General features: G+C 33.9%; 1 protein-coding gene across 1 annotated transcript in view; it reads left to right on the forward strand.

Moving 5' to 3' along the window:
• Window positions 1-27,313, forward strand: part of LOC106872086 (uncharacterized) — a 146,137-nt gene that overhangs the window by 71,722 nt on the left and 47,102 nt on the right. Inside the window, exons 13-29 of the mRNA XM_089349422.1 lie at window positions 180-272; window positions 5,334-5,426; window positions 11,045-11,149; window positions 12,683-12,757; window positions 13,351-13,482; window positions 14,296-14,358; window positions 14,832-14,969; window positions 15,649-15,732; window positions 16,360-16,455; window positions 17,602-17,688; window positions 18,004-18,099; window positions 20,885-20,980; window positions 21,191-21,286; window positions 22,128-22,284; window positions 23,734-23,783; window positions 24,542-24,589; window positions 26,394-26,537. Coding sequence (XP_089205548.1) covers window positions 180-272; window positions 5,334-5,426; window positions 11,045-11,149; window positions 12,683-12,757; window positions 13,351-13,482; window positions 14,296-14,358; window positions 14,832-14,969; window positions 15,649-15,732; window positions 16,360-16,455; window positions 17,602-17,688; window positions 18,004-18,099; window positions 20,885-20,980; window positions 21,191-21,286; window positions 22,128-22,284; window positions 23,734-23,783; window positions 24,542-24,589; window positions 26,394-26,537 — 1,653 coding nt within the window. The remainder of the gene's footprint in view (window positions 1-179; window positions 273-5,333; window positions 5,427-11,044; window positions 11,150-12,682; window positions 12,758-13,350; window positions 13,483-14,295; window positions 14,359-14,831; window positions 14,970-15,648; window positions 15,733-16,359; window positions 16,456-17,601; window positions 17,689-18,003; window positions 18,100-20,884; window positions 20,981-21,190; window positions 21,287-22,127; window positions 22,285-23,733; window positions 23,784-24,541; window positions 24,590-26,393; window positions 26,538-27,313) is intronic.

The raw sequence follows: 27,313 nt of genomic DNA on the forward strand, positions 1-27,313 counted from the left end.
AAATTATTTTTAAAAATGTCTTTCATGCTTATTATTTTTGATATTACCAATACGTTTGTTTACATTGCATAAATAGCAGATTATATTCAATGTATGTATAATGTGTTATATGTTGCATATAACACAAGTTATATGTTGACATATTAGTTAGCATTGTTCAATTGACTCACTTTTACCAGATACAAGAACTGCAGAAACATATTCTCAAAGACAAAGAAGATCTGAACAAAACTCGACAGGAATTATATGAAGTTAGTCTGCAGAAACACAAAGTAAGATACTTTGTCCTTCCTGTTTAGATTTATGATCCATGTGTTTGTTATACAAACTGTATCATTTTAGAAGGAAATATTTTGATTTTGTTAATACAGCTATAAACAATTTAACCATGTTCTTTTTAGCTATGCTTTATAGTAGAAGATTTCACTGAAGAATTAAATTGTTTTTATTTACATTATTTACATTTGACGGATGTTTGTCCTCATCTTGTTTGTTGTTAACACATTTCGGGTATTTTTGTCGTCGTCGTCGTCGTCGTCGCTGCTGCTGTTGCTGTTGTTGTTGTTGTTGTTGTTGTTGTTGTTGTTGCTGCTGCTGCTGCTGCTGCTGCTGCTGCTGCTGCTGTTGTTGTTCAGGTCACTGCCATGAATCGAACTCGGAATCTTGGGGTTAGTAGCCCCAAGATTCTGAGTTCGATACCAGGCAGTGACCTGAATAATAATAACAACATCGAAAAATATCTCAGGAATGAGAACCCAGGTTCAAAATTTCTCCAAGACACCTGATGAAGGCTGGAGGGTATATCAGCCGAAATGTGTTAACAACAAACAAGATGAGGACAGATATCCGTCAAATGTAAATAATGTACATAATTCCTCATCTCTTAAATATAGAACTGTATTAAATTGTTTTTATAATGTTTCAGATGTTCCAGCTTGTGTCAGTTTTTCTCAATGTTTGATGTAAAATATTCAGTATTATGCTATGGAGTCTGATAAGGACATTTATCATAAATGGACTTGAATTATTCTTTATCTTTTTTTTAAAAAAAAACTAGTTATAAATGATCCATTTAAAGATAATGGCAGCAATAAAAGTTGCTAGTTCTATGGCAGTGCTTTAAATTAGCTGTAATGGTTTTAAATTTTCAGCATACATAAATTTCACAATATTGAAGTGTATACTGTTTGTTATATATAAAGAATAGTTTTGCAATGATGTTTACAAATGACAATATTATTTCTCTATTTTTAGAAAAACAAAACTCTACATTATTTATGCTTTTTATATTGCTTTCTTGGGAAAAGGAAAGCTTGTAATATGCTTTTAATGAACTCTTTTAAAAATTACTAATATTATCAAGGGACAGGTCTAGTTTTTATGTTTACATATTACCTTATGCAAACCATCTTTCACATTCAATGATACAGAACTGTTAATTAAAGAGATCTTTGTTGGCTATAGCTTTAAAGATGTAGAACTGGTCCAATTAGTTGACTATCTTCAAGCAAGTTCTAAGTCATCAGTTAAATTCATCCTCATAATCATTCCCTCATTCCCCCTCATGACTACTTTTAAATCTTCAGTTCATTTTGTATTTGTTGTTACCCTCTTACTCCAAATTATTGTTGTATTGTTGCTATAAACATTGTTATTGTAATCAATTTTATTATTGCATGTTCAGACACCTGCAATCCAGGCATGATTAGGCCACAAAAAAAAGTTAAGCTTCACTGGGGAGATGATACAAGATAAAGACAGCTGTACTGGCAAACTAATAAGCATTTCTAGTCTTGTATTTCCTAACAATGTTTAATCAAGTACAAATTCTGTTTTAATAAAAGGGGAAATCATACTTAGCCTTTATTAACAGTTGGAAGCATATCCAGCTATAAAAATATATGCAAATATTCAAACTTGCTACAAAAATCCTGTCTATCATCGTCATCATCGTTTAATGTCCGCTTTCCATGCTAGCATGGGTTGGACGATTTGACTGAGGACTGGTGATCCAGATGGCTACACCAGGCTCCAATCTGATTTGGCAGAGTTTCTACAGCTGGATGCCCTTTCTAATGCCAAACACTCCGAGAGTGTAGTGGGTGCTTTTACGTGCCACCGGCAGAAAGAAAAAAAAGAGTAATGGTAGGGTTAAAGTGGTCAAAAGCAGAGAAACAAAACAAATTAATGTAAATCAAATTAAATTATTAATTATCAAAGTGATGAAATTTATGACTTCCATGATATATGACTCCTATTGGAGCTCATCTGGCTTTAGTACAGTCAGAAGCACTCGTCATTCTCTCAATCAAACTGTTTGTATATTTGTCAATAACTGGAATAACTCAACCAGTGGTGTGTATTCACAAAGAAAACTACAGATATCAGGTACTATACAAACAGATAATATGTTTGGTTCTGATGTCATCTGTGCTGCAGAAACCAAACTCATTTGAAATTGGGGTCCTTTGAATCAGATTCATGTATTCTCACAAGTTTTAACTCCAAATGTTTTAGACCATAGCTAAATTATTCTATTCTCATATAGAATTAATTCACTTACTCAGCAGTATGCAACATAATTTTTCTCTTTCTAAATTTTAGTGTCTTAGATAATAATATTGGTTGAAACAATAGAATCTAATAAATATTCACTAGTTTCCAATGCTCATTAATGTTCTATAAGATCTACTAAGTAGTAGATACTATAAAACAGCTACTAGATTGAGCTAGTAAGAATTCTGTTTATGTATCTTTGCCAGAAACACGGTGCAGTGTCAATTGTAAGTTATGAACTGTTGATCATCTTACCAGTAGCTTTGTATATTAATGGTTTGGCCATCTGTGGTCTAAGAATTTAGAGACTTTCTTATTAATTAACATTTTTTATTTTTACATTAAAAAGCTTGTTATTATTTAACTTATTAATCTAATTGATATTGTACTACAGTAAACATTAGAAATAAATTTATATATTTGTTTTAAATTAAATATCATAGTTTGGTTTTCACAATGAAACATTTTATTGCAAACATCTTAAAAACTTTTCCTAATCTATTAAAATCAAAAGCTATCAAAACCTGGATTGTTGGTGTTCTTGTTGATGTTATTTATTTCATTGAGTTTGAATTAATTGTCTTTTCATTTTGTTTGTTGTTATTGCTTAAATATTTTTTCACAGCAATTAGGTAGAACCTCTTTTTTGTTTTGTTTTTTTGTTATAATTTTGATTTTTTTTGTTTCCTTTATCTAATTCATTAGTTGATTACAATCTTGTCATCTTTCAAGGTGAGATGTGTGCTTCATGTGTTCATCTGTATGTGCATTCATTCTATCTGGCTGACATCTTAGAAGTCTTTGATCATTTTCAGTACCAGCACCATTATTTCTATTTATACTTTTATAATTTTTACAAAAATTTTCTTTAAAATGATTCAAAAAATCCAAAATTTAATTTTAGATTATAAAAAAAGTACTTTGTAACTGCAACTATCAAAATTGCATTAAGTATATTTGAAGAATACTTAAGAAGTTGATCATCCAATTTAATATTTACATAATTTTTCATGCAAACCAAAATATAAATATTATACTGATAATGATAAATATTATTTAGTTGTCAGTGATATTAATTATGAAAGTTTATATAATTTCTATAGAGAATAGTAAAAGAGTCTTTGGAAATATTTACATTTCATTTATAATGAAATACCAAGTGTTCACTCCTTCTTAGGCTAAAGCTATGAATGCACATATTATATTCATTTTTCATCAATTCCATTATTCTCTTATTGTTAGATTTTTATGTAGTGTTTTTAATTTTTATTTATTTTTGATTTTGAAACTATTAACCGATGCCAAAACATTTTTGCTGTATCTAAAATTACATAGAATAAAAACTAAATTAAGTACATATATTTTCGTTTTTTGAATTTCATAGTTGATCTGATTATTTTATGTGCTTTTAGAAAATCATTACTAGTTTAAATCTAGTAAAGTAAATTTAAATATTTTGGAAAATATGGTTTGATTTGGTGAACATTAGGTACCCCAATTAGTGTTCTGGTGTACCCCAGTTAGTGTTCTGATGATTGATCTGGTACTGTCACAGATTGATTTTGTTCTATTTGGAAGAAATTCTATTAAATGTTTCCTATTCTAGTAACTGGTGTTTATCTTTACATGTTGAAGAACATGTTCACAATGTTTGTATTGTAGTGTACAGCTCTGTAGTAGTGAAACCTATAGTGTGAACATTTGTAAATTAAACTACCTCATTTGCAAATGCTAGTGACACTATTACCATCAGGTATGTCTTCCTTCAGAAAGCCTTTTCCGGACTGAAGAGCCATTTCTGTCTAATATTGAAGATACTATCAGAGAGAAGGTATATTGGTTTACCTACAAAGCATATGTAAGGACAGGTGGTCACACAAGGTGCCATTTTCAAATAGGACAGCACCTACTCTTTAAGGACAGCCAAAAACATTGCTAAATTGACACCAACTGTGTTCTGAGGCATCTTAACATTGATATTTACCTCACATACAGTGGGTAGAATGCAGTATTCAGACATTCAGTTCACTACTCAGCCAACAACACCACGTTGCTTCTGTCTGGCTGAAGACAGAAAGACAAAGTAAGATTCAGCCATATCAAAGTTATCCTGATAACATCAAACTTCATTTACAGTGAATAACAATTAGAATAACTGTGTTGGAGCAATAATTAATATTTGAATTTTTATTTTTAAACTACTGAAGAGTTAAAGTAGTAAGAGGGATTATTTCATTGGTTTGATAGGTTTTTGTAACAAACCTATGAATTTAGCATCATTCTATTCATAGAGCAGCAACTAGAGTTTGTATAATATGTGTCGGATTTAAACTATTCACAAACATTAGAGCTGTCCCTCTCCTCACTGCTTTATCTGTGAGCATGTGACTGGAGACAATACTGGCATTTGTTGAAGTAATTTTCATGAATTAACAATAGCTTTTGAAATAATGGTAGGAATAAGTTTAAAGCATTTATTGAATTACTGAGTAAAACTCCATTTATTTCAGACTTTTGGATATAGCTGAAGCTGTTTTGGTTTTTTTTTAATTCATTCAGTTGCTGTACATTCAGTTACATTTGCATGGTTGTATTTATAATTGTTGCTGAATTGTTTCATTAACTTTAACTTGCCCAACTCAACACTCCTGTTTATTGTGTGTATGTGTGTGTGTGTGTGTGTGTGTGAGAGAGAGAGAGAGAGATATCCCTGTTGTTATTTTTTTGTTTTTTGATGTTGCTGTGCTGATGTGGCTTTACTGATCACCACTTACCAGGACATTGAAAAACAACACAGTACCATGTTTTCAAAAGATGAGCTTATTGAAAAGTTACAAAGACATGTGCGCGAAAAGGAGCTAAACAATCAGGTAGATTTACTCTGACCATGCGTCCATCATCTGTCCCCTTTTGTCTGGCTTGGGTGTTGCTCTGCTTCAATCTTTTGCTGCTACTAAAATAACTGCATCTTTAGATTTAGTTGGTGTATGCTGCCATAAATAATACTCCTTCTGTTTCTTCCTTCATCACTATCACCATTTCATTTTTATTGAAAGTGCCTCCCTCCTTTTTATTACTACTATTATTCATCATTTAAATTAATTACAATTTTCTCATTAAGTTTCATCTTCCTTTTCCCCTTACTTCACCCGTATCATTTCATTAAATGGTAATATCTAATGCTTCTTCCTTCATAATTCTCTGCATAGAAGTTAGCAGTCTTCTAATGTATTTCATGTATGCTAAACATAAGATTAGTCAGATTAGGGTCAGTTTATGGTGGCCAATTGGTTTTTTTTCACTTGCTAAGGTAACAGACAGGTAAGTAAACAAAAATAATAAAAATGTTGGTTTTGTTAAACGATGGAGATAAGCTGTTCATCAGACTAAAGTTAGTAACTTTAATCATGATTAGCAAATGTAGAATATCATTGTAGTCAATAGTTGTAAAGGCTTAAAAACTAATATCAGTAGTTTCGTGTATAAATAATAATAATAATAATAATAATAATAATAATAATAATAATGATAATAATGATGATGATGATGATAATAATAATAATAATAATATAAACAAACATAAAATGATTTTCTATACATATATTCCTGTGTTTGTACACAGGATTTGAATACCACTAATTTTGCTTAATGAACTGTGATAGATTTGTCATCCAACTTCAGGCACTAAAGATAAAATGTAGCAAGTACACTCACAAGGGTTTCTGGTTCCAGTGACTGGGATTGCAGCCATACTGGAATATTATCTTGAAAGGTTTAGTTGATTGTATCAGCCTCAGTCTTTATTTTATTAATGTGCATTTGCCAGATTGCTAAGCCTCACTTTCTGTGACTGTTTTTTTGTATGTTAGCATATGTGTCTATACCTGTCTGTGTGTAACTGTGTGTGTTTAGAGTGAGAAAAGGTGGGAGGTTAACTAATTATTTAATAGTAAAAAGTATCATGGACTGATTGATATAATCACACAAAGTTGCTACTTAATGTGCATCATCATTTTTTTTTTAGTATGTCACATGCTTGTCTGTGTTTGTGAGCGTGCACGCGGGCATAAGTGTGTGAATGCACCAAAACTGAAGATACCTGTTATATGAATGTTTGTGTATGTGTTGATACTTCTTCATATCTGTCACAGTGAAAATATTTACCTTGTCAAACATAGGTGTTTTCTGGGTCAAAAAATCTAATTTTTAAAATGCTTTAGTTCCATTAATAAGGAATTTTTAAAAAAAATAATAATATGGATCCAACTTCAACACTTATAGCATCAAACTGGATGCTTATATAATCTAGCTGGTACTTTACTGTCAACTATTTTACTTTTGTTCATTGATAGTTTCATTTTGTAAGAAATCACTTTTTAACCTGGAAATTATCTTTATTTGATGAAGTGAATGGTCTTAGATACAAAGAAATTCTAGTTTATTGTGTTAACTAAATATTGCTAATAATGGTGTTATAGAACAAACCTGAAAACATGTGGTTATGAAGTAGCATTCTTAATCACTCAGCACCTATATGTATATATATAATTTAAACAACATATGTTTACTGAGTTGTGCAGTATGAATCCCAACTATCTGACATTTCTATCTTCTATTTTTTCTATTCTTTAGAGAATATTTCTTCATAATTCTGAAAAAAATATATAAATTTTAAAATTCCATTTTTTTACAAATTTTTTGCTATCTCTTAAAATCTATTTTTGGAGTACACAACCAGCAGTAACTTTTTCATTTTTGACTTTCATTTTTTTTTTTTTTTTTTTTTTTTTTTCATGAATTGATAATATTAAACATAGATTATACTTCTTCAAGGAAAAATTTGGTCTGTGTTTAATGTTAGTGTTTTGTTGTATGGTTAGGATTATGTTTTAGGGTAGAGTTACGTAGAGAAAGAAAATAAGTGGAGGAAGGTGTAGTTTTTGATGGGATGCATATTAATGAAAATATGGTCTTAATTACAATACCTTTCTAATCTCTGACAACAAGGGTATCTTCCAGATTTTTATGTGACACGTTACCAAAATGTGATTTTGTTATTTCCCTTCAGGGGTAGGGAAGGAATAAACAGGACTAGCTATGTTTTGTTATACAACTTCTTTTTAAAAGGGAAGGAGAGACGTAAGTACAAAGACCAAACAACTGTATGTATTAGTAATGACACAGTCACAATCAGTGATGCATGCTCAGTGAACAATGTGATGACAAGTGATGATTAATGGTAACTAAGACTGTGATGATTAGATCATCTAAGAGAGTAGGAACTCATGTGACACCACAAAGAAAAGAAACAATGGATGTGCCAATATGGAAGAGGGTGGTACAAAGCAGTTACTAAACTGTAGTTTTCATCATCATTGTTTAACATCCGCCTTCCATGCTGGCATGGATTGGACGGTTTGACAGGAACTGGCCAGACAAAAGACTGCACCAGACTTCTGTGTCTGTTTTGGCATGGTTTTTAGGGCTAGATGCCCTTCCTAACACCAACCACCCTGCAGAGTGGACTGAGTGCTTTTTACATGGCACCAGCACAGGCAAGGTCAGTTTTGGTAGTTTTTACAGCTGCATGCTCTTCCAAATGCCAAACACTTCACAGTGTAGACTAAATGCTTTTTACGTGGCACCAGTACTGGCAGAGTCACCAAGTAACTTGCAAGACAAAGAACCTTTGAGAGGGGAAGGGACGTTGGAGGAGGTGATCTTGTGTCAGATAATGAAAGGTTATAGTGTGACAGAGAGAGACAGAAACAGGTGTCTTGTTGTAGAGGGGTTACAATCACCTTTGATGTTTACAAGTTTAACTCAATAATATTTGAGCTAAACACACAAACAGCTGGAATGAATTCAAGATATTTTTATCAATGTTCTAATAATTCTGCATGCATTCAATCTTGGGTATCTCTTGCCAGGATAATGAGAAACTAAAAAGATAATGAGAAGAGCTGGCATGAGAAGTTTGCAGGAAGTGGTGACTAAGTGGTGGATATGGCTTCCTGGGAGACGTGTGGCTTAGTGGTTAGGGTGTTGGACTCACAATTGTAAGATTGTGGTTTCGATTCCTGGACCAGGCAACACATTGTGTTTTTCAGCAAAACACTTCATTTCACATTGCTCTGGTCCACTCAGCTGTAGAAATGAGTACCACTAGTAGAGGCACGGCACTTGAAAAAAAAATGTTTTCTATGAGATGCATGTCATGCATGAAGTGCTTGGTTGGTTTGATTACACAATAACTTTCATATTTTGTATCATAAGTAAATCTAATGTGAATATTGTAGGGGTGTATGTATGGATGCATGTATAAGTGTGTGGATGCATGCACGTGTGTGAAAATAAGATAGCATTTTGAATAATCATGCCTATTAATAAAGAAGTGGCTCAAGCAGAAGCCTTGTTGGGTCAGTAGTGTTTTGAATGTTTGCATATCACTCTCTACTTATTGCTGTGTAACTCAGGAATCTTAGCATCACACATTCTGACAACTGGGATTATTACAGAGGGTAAGCTTAAGAGAAAGGCTGACAAAAACATGGTTGATTTTGTTTTGGCTTGCGTGACATGTTAGGACAGGCCGTATGTTGGACATTTGCGCATCGGCTTCTGCTAGTTGCCTGGTAGTGTATGATGGAATTCAGTTCTTGGATAGCAATTGATATAGAAATTGACTGAAGCTACTGTGCAGTTGGGTTTGTCAATCATGAGCTTTATTGTCTTTTGGCTCACGTTTGTATTATTTGTAAATCAAGCATGAGAGTTATCCTTTTTGTGTGGATAGTCCTTCAGATAGTCCAGACTATAATGTAAGGGCTTCTCTAATGAGCTGGGAGAAAGTTAATGTGACAGCTTGCATGGAACATTGATGATGATGATGATCAACTCTGATACTTGCCTGAACATCCTAATGTAGTGCATGTTCTACAACTTATAGCTACACATTGCCATCACACCTGTTAACTCTCAGCCTCAGCAGTGCTTGAACTCAGAACATCAAGCTGAAAGAAATGCCATGAGGTGTTTTTTCGGATGTGTTAATGATTCTTCTAGCTTGCCTTATTAACAATAATAACCCTTTCTATTATAGGCACAAAGCCTAAAGTTGGGTAGGAGGGCTCTAGTCAATTACATTGACCTCATTATTCAACTGGTCATTATTTCAGCAACCTTGAAAGGGTGAAAGGCAAAGTCAGCCTTGACAGAATTTGAACTCAGAACATAAAGACAGATGAAATACTACTAAGCATTGTGTCTGGTGTGCTAATGATTCTACCAACTCACTACCTTTAGTAATTCTTTTTAAGATAGGCAAGGCCTGATATTTCTTTGGAGTGGAGAGGGGCTTATTGATTACATTGAGCCCAGTTTTCCACTGATACATAAAAGGATGAATTATATATACATATATATATATATATATATATTGATATTACAACTATGATAATTTTTTGGTATGTCTCTTTGGTCTTTTAATTACAAAAAGAAAAAAAATTTCCTTTTTTTTTTATGTGGTTGGGATAGGCAGATTGGAAAATCACGGAAAATATGATTTTCCTTTCTGCCAAGGTTTTTTTTACAAGAATTCATTAACATAAGTCTAAAATGATCTTGAATGGAAAGTGAGTTGCTTTGTCAAGAGCTTATGTCTGAACTACATCATCTACCACTATTATTGATGATAATAGTGACGATAATGATAGATTTTTTTGAAATGAATAAAATATTTTCCATGGGCATTGGTGTGTTTTCAACTGAAAATTCTAATCAGGTCACAGGCTCTTTTTCACTAAGAGTATAATATACCATGATGTTTATAGCTGTGAGGATTTCTGATATTGTCGTATGGCCATCAACTTTTAGGAGACTGTACAATTATGTTAGTATTCACTTGTTGACTGCTTGGAAGGTGGAAAAGCAGTCATCTTTAGTTCAGTTGAAAGTCACATAACATAAAGGGATGTACTAAACTCTGCAAGGTACTTAATTCATTGGTCTGTTGCAATGTTACTGACTATATTTTCACAGATTTGCATAAACCCACAAATTTATTGGAGGCACAGGGTATCAGTATAGTTGACTAAATTGAACCTAGTGCATCTGTGATACCCATCCTAAGATAAGATTAGGATGAAACCTAAAGTCAACTCTGGTGGGCTTTGATTTCAGAAATACTGTGATTTTTTTTTTCTTCTGGTTCTGAAGTGTTTTTGCACTTCTGTTGTGTAATTATAGTACTAATGATATACACGTTTATTGGACAGTTCTCTCTTGGTGAAAGAGTGTAATCAGTAGCCTTCATGGCTGTATTTAAAAATTCTTAATCCTTTAACCAAGGTCATTCAAATCATTGAATGTAGATAGCTTGAATTCTATAAAATTTCTGTGCTCTTCAATGACAGAAAATGTTCAAATATTTACTTTTCATTTTATTTTATGTTTTTATCAATGCAATTTTCTTAATTTGTTTTGTAAGAATTTGGTTGATTCCATTGAGAAAAAAGAACAGGAACTCAGTTCATTCCGAGATATGCTTACAAAGACACGAGATGCTTTGAAACAAAGTGAAGATGCGGTGCAGGTAATAAAAATAAATCTTTAACCTTTGGTTATAATTCTTTACCATGTAAACATATTTTAAACATAGTTTCATCTTCCTCACTGTTGTCTTAAGACAAACTTAAGTTCCTTCATGTGCATTTACTATTTGTCACCTATTCATTTATTCAAGTTTGTCACATCGTCACTTATTTCTCTAATTTTGTCACAGATTGGCTTACCGAAAATTCTAAGATTTTTCAATTCTATTTCACTATTATCAGCATTTGCTGTTTCATTAAATTATGTTTCCCTAAATCCCAAAAGAATATTTTTCTCCCACGTGTTCTATCCTTGACCACCCTAACTCTGGCCCCCTCACTCTGTCTCACTCTGTCTCTCTCTCTCTCTCTCTGTTTTGATAACCACTTGCTTCACCAACACTCCCCCCTCCTCCACCATGTGAATGGATGAGGACAGCTGTGTGAAAAAGTTTGACACCTTAGCAGTTGAGGGAACCTGTGGAAGAGGTAGACCCAGGAAAACCTGGGATGAGGTGGTGAAGCATGACCTTCAAACATTGGGCCTTACCGAGGCAATGACTAGTGACCGAGACCTTTGGAGATATACTGTGCTTGAGAAGACCTGACAAGCCAAGTGAGACCATAGCCCATGGCCTATGGCAGTGGGTGTAACCAGCCCACTTATGAATATCCCTCATTCATTGAACAATAAACTTTGCTTGCGAAGACCTGTTGAGGCAAGTGAAATCAAATTCGCTGTCGTGGCCGATCACAGTACTGCCTGATTGACACTCGTGCCAGTGGAACGTTAAAAGCACATCTGAATATGGTGTGTAACCAGCCCACTTATTAAACTGAGTTACATTCACTCCAGTATTGTGCTGCACTCAGCCATTTCCTCAGATCTAGAAATAACATTATATTACAGAAATCGACTAGGGACTTGATTTCTGTTATTGTGGTTGTTTGGCTACTGCAGATATTCCTCAAAAACGTGTAAGGATACATTCTTCTTCTTCTTAATCCTTTTTGCCCCTTGTGGTGTATAGGGCCTCAACAGTTATTTTCCACGTTTTGCAGTCATTGGCGTGTTTCTTGGCCGCTTCCCATGTCAGGCCGGTGGTCCTGAGCGTGTCCAAAATGCTCCACTTCCATGTCTGCTTTGGGCGTCCTCGCTTCCTTTTCCCCTGCGGGTTCCAGTCAAGTGCTTGTCGTGTCACATTTGAGGGTTCTTTCCACAGTGTGTCCCCGATCCATCTCCATTTCCTTCGTCTAATTTGAACATGTATGGGCTCCTGGATGGCCCTTTCCCACAGGTTGGTGTTTGGCACTCTGTCAAACCACTTCAAATAAGGATACATTAGGTAATAGTAATATCCCCACAATGACATGAATGGTACTTAATCTCTGTTGAAATTCCTTTGAATGCAAGTTTGCTCAAATTGTTTTGCAGGAGCAGACTGAGAACCATTCCTGAATAATAAGCTAAATACCAACAACATCATATATTACAATAATTTCTAATTCTATTTTTTGTCTCTCCTTGTTTTCAGCAACTCCAAGATCAACTGCTTCGTGAGAAAAGAGAAGCTAAAGAGAAATTAGACCAACAAATGGATCAATATCAGGTAGATTCTGGCTTCTTTAGGCACCGTTTTTATTGTCTACTCTGTTGTGTAATTTTTATATTTATAAACATGTTTGTTAGTTATTTTATGGAATTTTTGACTTAGATTATACAATGTGCTGAGAGAATGTATGATGTCCCCACAGCTTGTATGATGTACAACTAAGTGATTGTGTAATGTTTTCACAGATTGTATGATGTAATCAGATAGTAATGTGAAATCACAGATTGGATAGTATATCACAAATTGTATGATGTACTCACAGGTTGCTTGGTGTACTAACAGATTATATGATACACTCACAGATAGTATGATGTGCCACTAACAAATTATATGATGTTCTCATTGATTGTATGGTACACTGGCAGAGTGTATGATGCATTCAGATTGTGTGATGCATTCATAGGATGTACAATGTTCTCAAGATTGTATGATGTATTCACTTATTGCATGGGGTATTGACATTTTATGATGTACTTGCAGGTTGTGTGTTTTGATGCTCTGATAGACTGTCTGAAACATTGATATTATATGATGTACTGATAGATTGTATAATGCATTCATAAACTGTATGTCTTGTTTAATTCCTTTAGTTAATGATTGAAGATTTAGAACACCAGTCACATAGTAAAGACATGTTAATCCAGCAGTTATCAGATAACTTAAAGGAGAAGGATAAACAACTCCACCAATACCTGCAGCTGTTACGCAATAATAATGATGAGGTAAGTTAGTGTTTTTATTTTTATTTCTTCTCATCCTCGTTGTGTAAGTAAATTAATTCATGAAATTATAATTTTCCAGTTGATTAACCTTGTCTCTAGAGAAATTATTTTCAAATATTTACTTCTACAGATGTGGCTATGTGGTTTAGAAGTTTGCTTCCCAACCACATGATTTTGGATTCAGTCCTGCTGTGTGGTACCTTGGGCAAGTGTTTTCTATAGCCCTCAGCAACCAAAGCCTTGTGAGTGGATTTGGTTGACAGAAATCAAAAGAAGCCCGTTGTGTGTGTATGCTTGTCTTGACATTGAATGACAACTTATCACACTTAGGATGTTCAACCTCCTTTATTCCTCACTAACCATTATGCCCAGTCCTTACACATCCCTCTGGAATCTTCCTGTTCATGTCTTTCCAGCAGGTGTTGACCTGCAACAGTTTAAATGAAACATTAATGGCATCAAACTTACAAGTCTCAGAGGATCTCATCTTCCTGACTCAACAAGTGAAATGAAAAGAAGAAAAACCACAAAAAGCAGTATTCGCTGTAATTGTTATGTTTAACACCACTATTTGGACAGACCTTGACCAAAAGCTTTCCATTCGCACATCCTGTCTTTATGCATAGGTAGAACTACATTAGCCAATGTGTCCTTTATGTTAAAACAATAGGGTGTGCTTTGTAGGTTGTAGCTGTTATTTCTGTGTCGGTGTAGTCTTCCTCGTAATTGGGAAATTTTGGAAATCTACCCTGTGAAAGAATTTTTATTTTTGTTTCATCATTTATATATTTGTTTTTATTTTATTTTACCTAGATGAAAAGTGGAGTTATTGAAAGCCTTGAGGAGAGGTTAAAAGAAAAAGAAGAATCTCTACAGGTAGTTTTTTTTTTTTATCTCATTCCATCGTCGTCATCATCCTCATTTTATTTCATTCCATTATCATCATTTAACATCTGTTTTCCATGTGAGCAAGCGTTAGACAGTTTACAGGAGCTGGCCAACTGGATAGTTGCACCGGGCTCCAGTTATCTGTTTTGACCCAGCTTTTACAGTTGGATGCCCTTCCTAATGCCAACCACTTGACAGAGTTTACTGGGTGCTAGCACCAGTGCTTTATACATGGCAGCAGCACCTATCTATTATATTTATTCCTTACATAGATGTAAGGTGTTATATTTAGAGGAAATAAACAGTTGACTGTCTCAACCAACACCAGCTAATTTGATTTGTTAACTAAATTTTTTTTCATAATTTTATTACACTGATAATATCATTGATATAAATGATAAAACTTGAAGTGAACAATTATTAATTATTAGCAAACGAATAAATGCATTTTTCTTTTCCAGAAAACCCTGTCGGATCAAATTCATCTTGAGGAAGAATTTAACATGGAAATTCAACAGCTGCGTCTAGCTCTGCGAGAAAGAGACAGCAACTTGGAAAAAGCCAATCACATGTTACTGAGTGCACAAGAAACTATTGATGTAAGTACATGCAATTCTTGGAGTCAGTTTGATCATGCATTTATTCACATATTGATATTTATGGCAACTATTGATGATATTATTTAATTTTATTTTTCTTCCTGCTCTCTCTTTTCCTATTTCATTTTTGGTCATCCTTTCAAATGTTTTTATGTTCACATATAAGGGTGCTGGATTTAAGTAAATTCAGACATTTGCTAATTATTCAAGTAATTATTCTTGTATTTTTAAGCAATACTTCAAAGAATAGTAAAAAAATAAGTGTTATAGGTTTTGTTAGTCTTTGAGCTATTGAGCACCTCTGAAGACTATATTTTTAATACCATGTGTCATCTTTAAATCAGTCAAACAAAACCTGTCTTTTTTTTATGTTACTAAAATGTGAACCAACTCAATTTATTGTCATTAATTAAATAGTTTGTGGATAGATTGTCTTGTGTCTAAACATATATAAGAGATATTGTTTAGATATAGCAATAATTAAACACACACATATTTTATCATTAAACTATGAACATATTTTATCATTGAACTATGATACCCTAAGATATTAAAATTTAACATTTGACATGATCAGGGGAAATATTTAATAAAGCCTTTGAGAAATGTGGTTATTTGTTCCTTTTTTATGTATTTGCTTACTTTAACATGTTTTGGGTTTACCTTCTTTTGTTGCTAGATGATTGGAAAACAAAGTAAAATGAAGGATTTGAATATCAACAAACTTTCAGCTGCCCTCAAAGCTGCTCAAAATGTTCACAAAGTAAGTGTGAAGTTTTCTGTTACTTGTAGCCGACTATATTCAGTAGAATTGATGGGTTTGTATTATAATTTTTTTGGTCAAAAACAATCTTTACAATCAGTGCACAACATATTGCTATATGAATTCATTTAAATCTAAAATATTTGCCTCTACTGTATATAAAATCCTTTTATACACCATAGGCTTTCGTTGCTATGAATCCATCTTATTTTCATAGATCAGTAGGTATCTCTTTACTTAATTGAAGAGATATAATTCCCTTCTTAATGAACAGATGTCATTCTACTCTGCTCATTTAATTTCATTACACTGCTGAGTTAATGAGTCAAAACCCCTTTACTTTGCTGTATAAGCATCTCTTTATACTGCTGAGTTTAATGTCTCAAAACTTTTTTAATCTTCTGTGTCAGTATCCATTTATTGTAATGTGTTGATTTTTATTGATATTTCAATCTCTCCTTGTTGTACTTTGTCAGTACCTCTCTACTCTGTTGTGTTAGTATTTTCCCCCAACTGAATCAATACTTCTTAGTTTTACAGAATTTCTATCCTTCTGTAAGATTTAAAATGTTATTGCTAATATATAAAAGACTATTTAATATTGAAATTTATCAAATTGTTTTGCAGGAGCAGACTGAGAACCATTCCCGAATAATGGAGGAGAAAGATGACTTAATACAACACCTTCAGAATGCTATCACAGCTAAAAACAATGCTTTAGAGGTAAAGTCATTTTCTAGATTAATCAAAAACCTTGTGAATCAATAATTAATAGCATTCCCTACATAATGAAGAAGTGAATTTTCAGAAAACTGCTTGTTACTCTTTGCATTACTGTTTCATTTTGTGTGTAATGTACTAGAGACTTGTGAATGTATCCTGCTATGTTATTGATTGGGATAAAATATTCAATCTGGTGCTGAAAAGAAAATCTGGTGCACCAGTGTCTTTTTATTTATTTATTTATTTTTTTGCACCTTTTCCTGGTATTAAGTTTGGCAATTATATGAAATACTGCATAACATCCATAAAACTACTTTAACTAGTTAAAATTTGGACATGAGAATCTATGCAACGATTCATACACAAGTATTAAAATCTTCATGTCTACTCTACTTACTCTGGAAAAACTTCACCTTCTTGGTAATATAGACTTGAGAGATCATGCACAAGAGGTATAATGGGATTAAAAGCAGGTTAACAGAAAACAAAGCTTCCCTATGTGGCAGATACACTGGAGTAGTTACAATTCTTTCAAATGCTCAGAAGGTTCCATAGAAGTTGTAGATAGCTTCTCTTACATAGGTGATCTAACTAGTAGTAGAGCTCTGAAAGTGCAGAAGTTAAAATTTACTGGAAAATATTGAAGGAGCTATTATCTCTACTGACAAATAAAGAATTTCTTTTTCTGAATGCAGAGTAAATTGTATGATGCTTGTGTATAAAGTGTGATCATTGCTTGGTCGTGAAATATGAGTATTGAATGTGGAGGACATGTGAAGGCTGGGCTGGAAAAAAATTAAATGACTATGTTCTACTGGATGTGTAATGTTAGTGTGCACTGAATGATGGGGTGCAAATCGTATGGGCATGTGATGCATGTGGATGATAACAGTTGATTAAAAAGGTGCAAGAGATCCACATAAAAGGTATCTGCAGAAGTGATGGAAACCGATTTCAAGAGGTTGAACCTTACAAAGGAGATAACAAATGACTTTGACAAATGCTGTTGGAGAAGTTCGATATAAACCATGCAAAAATGGATGTAAAAATGGTAATAAATATTATTTCATTTAATTTGTCTTCAAAAAATTGTATTCTGCTGAGTGAACTGTTTAAAATAAATCTAAATTATCTTTTTATTGCTAGGAGTCCTTACGTTTGCATGTATCAGATTCAGAAAACAAAGTTGTTGAACTGGAAAAGCGGATGTTAGCCAAAGATCAACTTTTACAGGTGAGAACTAAAACCATTTATGATAATTATATATAATGTGTTTGTGTATGAAAGAGAGAAGTCTGGTAGAGCTGTTCACCTTCAAAAAGGAAAGGATGTTATCCTAGATATACTCTCTGAAAAAGATTGGATAGTTCTTTAGTTTGCTTTAGTCGTCATGACTATGGCCATGCTAGCGTACTGTGGTTATGGATGTATTACAAGTGGGGTGTGAAAGTTAAAGAGAGGGGGATTATTGCTGGCAGACTCTATATAATATAAAAGAAAAAAAATATTTACAAAACTTTTTTCATTTGTTTTGTTTTTGTTGTGTAGGAACTGATGGAGGAGAAGAAAAAGTCAGCTCTTGGTAATGAAAAGTCTTCACATGACTTACTTGATAAGTTGAAAATGAAAGATTCTGATATCAAGGTATGTCTTTTTGTGTGTTTTAAAAAAACATTTTTTAACATATTCTATTTCTGTAACATATTTGATAAATTGGTAAACTTTGGAGCTAAAAACATCTGGTGAAGTGGCATGTACCTACAATTACCTTCAGTTTTGTCTCATCTAAACTATAACTATAGTTCAATAGGTAATGTCTTATCTGGATTTGAATTTCAGTTGTATGTAACTATATCATAGTGCTGGTTGTCAGTATTCTGGGAGATGAAATTAGAGTTTAATCTATTATGAATTTGTCAGTTTTTGTCTGGAAATGTAACTGAAAATGATGTTATATATGCTAACTCAAATAAATAAAGAAATAAACAGAAACAATATTGCTAAACTACGTTTTTAGGATGAGATGTCACTGACATACTAATGAATTAATTGATATTACTAATCTCAGTTGTTATCACTGAATTACTGATACTGCTTGAAATGACTTAATGCTGAATTTGTATGGAATCTTAACATCGTCATTTGTACAATCTCACATTGTCATTTATTGGTTAAATATATATATATATATATATATATATATATATATAAATAGAGTTATTAATATTTCTAAGTCTCTCTAAAGGAGACTACGGCAGCGGTACTGGAAATTAATAGTTATCGCCAAGCCAACATGGCAGTCCCAAAATTAGGACGAAAGCTGCCGTGAATTAGCTCCAAGAAGCCATCGCCTCTAGCTAGCTATGTGACACACGAAACCTGTGTCCTTTATAACCTTCGAACAGGGGAGGTCAGCAGTGTCCCCCTGCTGGTTTGGCATCTGCAGACTAGACTAGTTTCAGGGTGTTGCCCCTTGTCAATGCAGAGTAGCCAAGCCTTAGCCAGGCGGTGCTGCTGACTATCTGCTCGAAGGTTATTTATCTAATTTCAGTGGAATCTATCCACTGGTTTTCAGAAATAGAGTTATTAATATTTCTAAGTCTCTCTAAAGGAGACTACGGCAGCGGTACTGGAAATTAATAGTTATCGCCAAGCCAACATGGCAGTCCCAAAATTAGGACGAAAGCTGCCGTGAATTAGCTCCAAGAAGCCATCGCCTCTAGCTAGCTATGTGACACACGAAACCTGTGTCCTTTATAACCTTCGAACAGGGGAGGTCAGCAGTGTCCCCCTGCTGGTTTGGCATCTGCAGACTAGACTAGTTTCAGGGTGTTGCCCCTTGTCAATGCAGAGTAGCCAAGCCTTAGCCAGGCGGCGCTGCTGACTATCTGCTCGAAGGTTATTTATCTAATTTCAGTGGAATCTATCCACTGGTTTTCAGAAATAGAGTTATTAATATTTCTAAGTCTCTCTAAAGGAGACTATGGCAGCGGTACTGGAAATTAATAGTTATCGCCAAGCCAACATGGCAGTCCCAAAATTAGGACGAAAGCTGCCGTGAATTAGCTCCAAGAAGCCATCGCCTCTAGCTAGCTATGTGACACACGAAACCTGTGTCCTTTATAACCTTCGAACAGGGGAGGTCAGCAGTGTCCCCCTGCTGGTTTGGCATCTGCAGACTAAACTAGTTTCAGGGTGTTGCCCCTTGTCAATGCAGAGTAGCCAAGCCTTAGCCAGGCGGCGCTGCTGACTATCTGCTCGAAGGTTATTTATCTAATTTCAGTGGAATCTATCCACTGGTTTTCAGAAATAGAGTTATTAATATTTCTAAGTCTCTCTAAAGGAGACTACGGCAGCGGTACTGGAAATTAATAGTTATCGCCAAGCCAACATGGCAGTCCCAAAATTAGGACGAAAGCTGCCGTGAATTAGCTCCAAGAAGCCATCGCCTCTAGCTAGCTATGTGACACACGAAACCTGTGTCCTTTATAACCTTCGAACAGGGGAGGTCAGCAGTGTCCCCCTACTGGTTTGGCATCTGCAGACTAGACTAGTTTCAGGGTGTTGCCCCTTGTCAATGCAGAGTAGCCAAGCCTTAGCCAGGCGGCGCTGCTGACTATCTGCTCGAAGGTTATTTATCTAATTTCAGTGGAATCTATCCACTGGTTTTCAGAAATAGAGTTATTAATATTTCTAAGTCTCTCTAAAGGAGACTACGGCAGCGGTACTGGAAATTAATAGTTATCGCCAAGCCAACATGGCAGTCCCAAAATTAGGACGAAAGCTGCCGTGAATTAGCTCCAAGAAGCCATCGCCTCTAGCTAGCTATGTGACACACGAAACCTGTGTCCTTTATAACCTTCGAACAGGGGAGGTCAGCAGTGTCCCCCTGCTGGTTTGGCATCTGCAGACTAGACTAGTTTCAGGGTGTTGCCCCTTGTCAATGCAGAGTAGCCAAGCCTTAGCCAGGCGGCGCTGCTGACTATCTGCTCGAAGGTTATTTATCTAATTTCAGTGGAATCTATCCACTGGTTTTCAGAAATAGAGTTATTAATATTTCTAAGTCTCTCTAAAGGAGACTACGGCAGCGGTACTGGAAATTAATAGTTATCGCCAAGCCAACATGGCAGTCCCAAAATTATATATATATATATACACACATACATACACACATTACCTGAGGTTAAAATTGAATTCACTAATCTTAGTTGCAAATCATTTGATACCAGTGATTTTATTGGTAGGACTCCTAGTTGCATTGTAGCTTAAAAGGTGACCCTTGAAGATTATCAATGAATTTGGTTTCATCCATCTTTATCATTAAAATTATTGAAGCATAGTTTGTCTTTTTTTTTTTTTTGTAGTCTGCAACAGTGGAATAAAAACATAATTATGAAAAATATTGTCTTTTCATTTTTTTTTTATTCAGAATCTAATTGATAAACAGAACTTAGAAATGGCCGACAAAATCAGGGAACTGCAGAAGTTACGCTTGGAAATCAGCCGCAAAGATTATGAAATTCAGGTATGTTGAACTATAATAGCAAGTTGATGGAATTTGTATGTATAGAAGATGTTTTACAGTATCTGTTTCAGCATCATGTGGGGAGGGGAATTTTGATTATTTTCTCCTTTCAACTGCAATCTATTTACTTTATGTCATTCTCATTATAACAATATCATCAACTGAGCTGTTTATTAATATTTTTCATTTAAAATCTTTTCTTATTTGCAGACTTTAGAAGCTAATTCTGCACTTATTGAAAAGATGCAAGAGACAGAATTGAAAAAGTTGCGTTCTTCACTGGAAGATAGAGATAAAACAATAAAGGTATATAGGAGGCTTTTTTTCCCCCTTTAAACGGTGCTGTAGTCAAAACCTGTGCTAATAGAGTAACATTTCTTGCACATATTGCTAAAATGGTAACAGTGTGAAGACTTTGGGCCAGACTTTGCTCTTCAGTAGCCTCCTACAAAAACATAAGATTCTGCATAGTAAAGATGTCAAAAAGTTAAAACAATTGAACATTCTACTCTAAAGGATGTTGATTGACCAGTATCACACAGCAAGATACATCTGAGCATACAGGCATCAAATATCATTTACCAAATAAATGCCGAATGCAGGCTGCATTGATGGTGGTACCCAAGTACAACCCCAACCAAGCTGGCTGAGTGCAACCGCCATCATCATCATCATCATCATCATCATCATCATCATTTAATATCAGTTTTCCATGCTGGCATAGGTTGGACGGTTTGACAAGAGCTGGCTAGCTGAAGGGCTGCCCAGGCTCTATGTCTGTTTTGGCATGGCTTCTACAGCTGGATAACCTTCCTAACACCAACCATTTTACAGATTGTACTGGGTGCTTTTACACAGCACCAGCATGGGTGCATTTATGTGGTACCAGTACAGGTGCTTTTTACATGCCACCAGCACCCATGAGCCCACAAGATTAGGAATGCTCCCCAGTAAAACAATGTTTGTGTGTGTGTATATGTGATATATGTCTTCAGTGCACCCAAGTATGGTCACGTCAAAATATAAAGTTCACTATTGAACTGAAGTTTTAACATAAATGTGTTTTATAGTTTACTATTATAACTAATATATGATATCTATCTTTATAATTCATTAACAATGTATTATATAATAATGCTTGCTTCAGACGTTGGTGGATAGCTGTCAGCAGAAAGAGTCTCTCATCCGTCAACTTCAGGAATCCAATTCACAAGAAGCTGCCAAACAACAAACAATGTCTATAGAATTCCAGTATATACAGGATGAACTCCGGAAGTACCAAGACAATGATTCTGTTCCTGAAGGTAAGTCTTTCATCGTTTTTGTTGCACGTTTTTATTTATAATTGAAATGCTCAACATAATCCAAAGACTGTAGATAGTCATTGGATTCATTCATATTTTGCCAGTGTTAGTGAGTTCATTCGTTCAATACATTTAGCTCACAACTGCTGAGGCTACATTGCTGTAGAAAGCTACCACAGTAAATCATTCATCAGTGTAAATAGCAGCAATATAAAATTGACAAGCAGTTCATTGGCTTGCAGTGCCAAGTTTAATGTCTTCCCTATGTAGATCCATTTGTGATAGATTTATATCTTATCCAAGGAAAGATATGGCACACATCTACTTCACACTGCTGGGACCATCTAAGAGCACTAACTCCAAAATTCTGGAAATTTGAAAAAGGACTAAAGTATTTCTATGGGGCTAGAGTAAAGTGCTTTAGTTTCTGAGTTCAAATGCTGGTGGGATTTCACTTCTATATCTTTTATGAAGCCTAAGAAAATATGCATCAGTAATATATTACATTTTACATACTTACAAACTGCTGTTTGCTCGACCTCTTTTAACAAAAGAAGTACTTTTGCCTAAATAAAACTCAATGTCTATATTCAATAGCTATTACTGATGCTAAAAGTCTGTAAGATTTTCATTTAACTCAATGGGATATGATGTCTGAAGTTGGAACTCACTAATAAGATACACCAGTAATAAACTTCAAAAGCTGAAAGAAAAAGGGTTTAGCTAACTTACTGTGTATTAATATTCCAAGATTTTAAAAATACTTGCTAAATGCAAGATCATTTTCTAGTTTTTAAATTTATACAAATAGTTGGAAAGCAGAATTGGTAACTAAATGTTTTAAAGTATTTACTTCATTGTGCCTTGTATTTCAGTGTTCAAATCTGATAAAGATCAATGATATTTTTTAACCACCATTAAGATTAATTAATACCAGCTATACCCTCTCTGTGTCAGAACACATTGTTCTTGGCAAATATATATATATAAAAACATGGGACAACCAGTCATAGTTGAACACGGTATGGAATGTCCCTGCAATGGATTAGTGACCTGCTAAGAGAGGAGCTTTTAAGTCATTTAAGTATTATAGAGACCAACATAGGCTCAAGGCAGGCTTGAACTTTTCTCCATGATCAAACAACTTATTAAATTTATTTCCTGCTTGAAAATCATGGAAGGATTAGTGACAAGAAAAACACCCAGTTGGAGAACAATGTCTCAGTAATATATGCATCTAACCTGTACCTAACCCGTGCTAGCATGGAAAATGAATGTAGAACAATCAAAGCTTCTGAACCTTTTAAATTGTTATTCTGAAACCTTTAAAATTATTATTATTATTATTAAATTATTATTCTGAAACCTTTTAAATTATTATTATAATTATTGTCAACTGATGACGATGGATATTTTATATAACACAATGTGTTTATTATTTTATTTTAGTTAATGAGAAATTACAGAACCTTGAGGAACAACTTAAAAAGGCTAAAGAGGTAAGGTATAATACTGTTGTGTTCTATTTGCATCATTGTTGGTGCTCTTGCATATACACACACACACACACACGCATGTGCGTTTGTGTTTATGTAAGTAAAATGTAACAAAGTGGGGGCACTGACAGTCATGTGATTAATTATTCTGATCCCTCTGCACAGCACCTGAGGTAAGTGTCTTCCACCATCGCCTCAAATTGACCAAAACCTTGCAGAAACTCATTGGACTAAAGTTATTTGGGTGTGATAGAACTAATAAATTCATTTCTTGGTTTAATGTTACCACTTGGCCCGTGGTTACCATTAACCAAGTTGCAAACATTTGGTACATGTCTCCAATCTAAAGATAATTCAATACCTTAGTGTGCCTTTGGCGTATCCCTCCCTTCTGCTTACCAATTTCAGAGGTCTTGAGCACTACCCTCCCTTTTCTGATTATACTCTATTATAAAACAAAATCTACATTATAAAAACATTTTCTGCTGTCTTAAATCACAAGTATAACAGCCTTTATATATTTAATAACTTTATAGATTTCTGTTTTACATAAATATATTAATTAGTCTTCAGAAGAACAGTTTGAAATTGATGGATTGCTGTACTTTTGGAATTTAATCCTATTCCAAGAACTTCTTTCATCTCATAAAAATTATTACCTTTGGGTCTACTAACTTTTAGGAAAATAGATTATTTTTGATTTGTTGATTACTGCTTGGAAGAAGTTAATTGATCATTGTCCTTTTCTTCTTTTTCTTTAGGAACTCTTTACTGCATGGAACTTTGAACATAAGGCTCGAATGGATGCTGTAAGTTCTTTTTACTGTATAATCAATCTAATCCAGATTAATATTTTTCTCAGTAAATTTTGTTTTAGGAGATAAATTTGACGTTTACCTTACTGCAACTTTTGACCATATGTCTTTTTAGAATTCTACTAAGTTATTATTACCTTCATTCTCTGGTCTAAATAGTCACCTGTATTACACTGGTTGTTTCATCTCACAGAAATTGATTGATCCTCATTGTTAGAATGATTTAAACTAACTTTGCTAGCTACAACCATCATCTCTTCAATCAATTACATTCTTCTTCCTTTTCTCATTCCATTTAGTCCCACTTCTGCAACTAACTTTCTACCAGTGACCAATAACTTGCAGTAAATTACACATGCAATATCACAATGAATTTTATCTTAATGCTTGTATTTCTTGTGATAATCTACTTCTGCTATCTCCATCACATGTGAAGTCACTTTGTGCGAAGTCACTTTTTACTGCGTCTTGAAATCCTAGTTGTCCTCATTATCAAAATTAAACAAACAGGGCTCCCTGCAACTGTTTGATTTGTAATTTGAAATTAATTTTCCTGCAACATGTAAATGGTGTGTGCATATGTGTTGATGTTGATGATGGTGTTCTTCCTTATCATAATTATCTTTATTCATTCCCATCTAGTACAGAAAACCCTGACACTGAATTGTCATGTAAAAAAATAATGTAACTGAAACATAAGTTTAGATGTTTTTCTTTGAAGATAGCTGGTCTGTACCAGATTGACCTGTACTAGTTTATTCTACATGAAGATAAATTCTTCAAATGGTATTTCCTGTAAAATTATAGATATACAGTTCAAAAACAAATTTCCTTTCATTATTAAAAATTAAAATTTCTTAACTTTAATTCTTTCAGCTTATTTTTGCTGTTACCTCTCTTTTATTTTATACCCATTTTTGCCATGATAGCATGTTTTTTCAAATATAGATATCAGCATATTATTGGGGCAAATGTTCTTTATCTGAGCCCTATAACTGTTGCCAGCTGTACAAAATAAGCTGTTAAAAATATAATCAATCTAATCCAGATTAATATTTTTCTCAGTAAATTTTGTTTTAGGAGATAAATTTGACGTTTACCTTACTGCAACTTTTGACCATATGTCTTTTTAGAATTCTACTAAGTTATTATTACCTTCATTCTCTGGTCTAAATAGTCACCTGTATTACACTGGTTGTTTCATCTCACAGAAATTGATTGATCCTCATTGTTAGAATGATTTAAACTAACTTTGCTAGCTACAACCATCATCTCTTCAATCAATTACATTCTTCTTCCTTTTCTCATTCCATTTAGTCCCACTTCTGCAACTAACTTTCTACCAGTGACCAATAACTTGCAGTAAATTACACATGCAATATCACAATGAATTTTATCTTAATGCTTGTATTTCTTGTGATAATCTACTTCTGCTATCTCCATCACATGTGAAGTCACTTTGTGCGAAATTTGTCATTAATTTTACATTACACTCTTGTAATATTAATATCTGTTTGTTATCCTTGTGTTTTTCTTTGTTTATTCTCTCAAAAATATATTTTAAAACATTGCCAAAAATAAGGTTGCAACTGTTGGCTTTTTGGTATGGCTTCAGGACTCGCATATTATGTTTCTTATATTGTTATTGCTGAATTCTAGAGAGTATTTTGTTAATTTATATTTCCACGGGATAATAGCCTTGTTAGTCAATTGGTTTTGAAACAACATCAAGACTTGTGAGAATTTAGTTTTGAATCATATCTTATGTCAAATTATATTTTGTGTTTTTGTTCATAAGGAAAAGATGCAGGGGCGTATGATGGAACTTGAACGAGAAAATCAAGCATTGCTGGAACTGCGGAAAGAATATGTTCACATGAGAGATCGTGCATCTGAAGCTAGTTCACCTTGTCGCAGCAGTGTCAAAGAATCTGATCAGAAGGTCAATAATCTTAATTATTCATTTTAATTTTCATAAATTATGATAATCAAAAAGACTAGTACTTATTATTATTATTATTGTGACTTTATATGAAGAGTGAAGGAGCTGAAATGGTGATTTGCTGGATTATATGACTTATCAGTATTTAATGTTATTTCTCCAGGGTCAATAAAATAGGTGTCTGTCATATATTGAAGTCAACTGGATTCACTAGTCCGCTTCCCTACAAATTTATAACTCTATGCCAATGTTAGAAATTGACATTCTCAACTTTCTCACCACCACGGCCTTTGCTCCAATACATTTGTCAGTTCTCTATCATTTTCAGGGATTTATATTGTTTAAGACTAGCACTAAGTACCCTGTGTTACTCTGATTAGATAAATTTTACCATTAGAATAGAAAAGAAAGTTTACTGGAAGCCTTGTTCAGCACTTGTTCTAAGGACCTTGCAGTTGCTGTTCTCACAGAGTTCCTTTTCTGGATTTTTGTTGTTGTTGTTAGTGGTAACATTCTGTCAGGAAGTTTTTTTACTTTTAAGCAGTTATGCTTCTTTTCAGTCTTGTCATTGTGTAGTTGAGTAGAAAGAGTTAGTAGTTTAAGCATTATCAAACTGCATGCTGTGAATAGAAATGGGTTGAAAACATACACTATATTGTCAGATTTGAGCATGTTTTAATGCTGGAGAACAAACATGGAAAAAAAAGAAAGTAAGACAGAAAAGTGTAAGTGAAATATCAAGAAAATTTATATTTATTTAAAAATTCAGCAAACTA

This window comes from Octopus bimaculoides, chromosome 3 (assembly GCF_046866305.1).
Source record: "Octopus bimaculoides isolate indiv1 chromosome 3, ASM4686630v1, whole genome shotgun sequence".
Taxonomy (NCBI): Eukaryota; Metazoa; Mollusca; class Cephalopoda; order Octopoda; family Octopodidae; genus Octopus; species Octopus bimaculoides.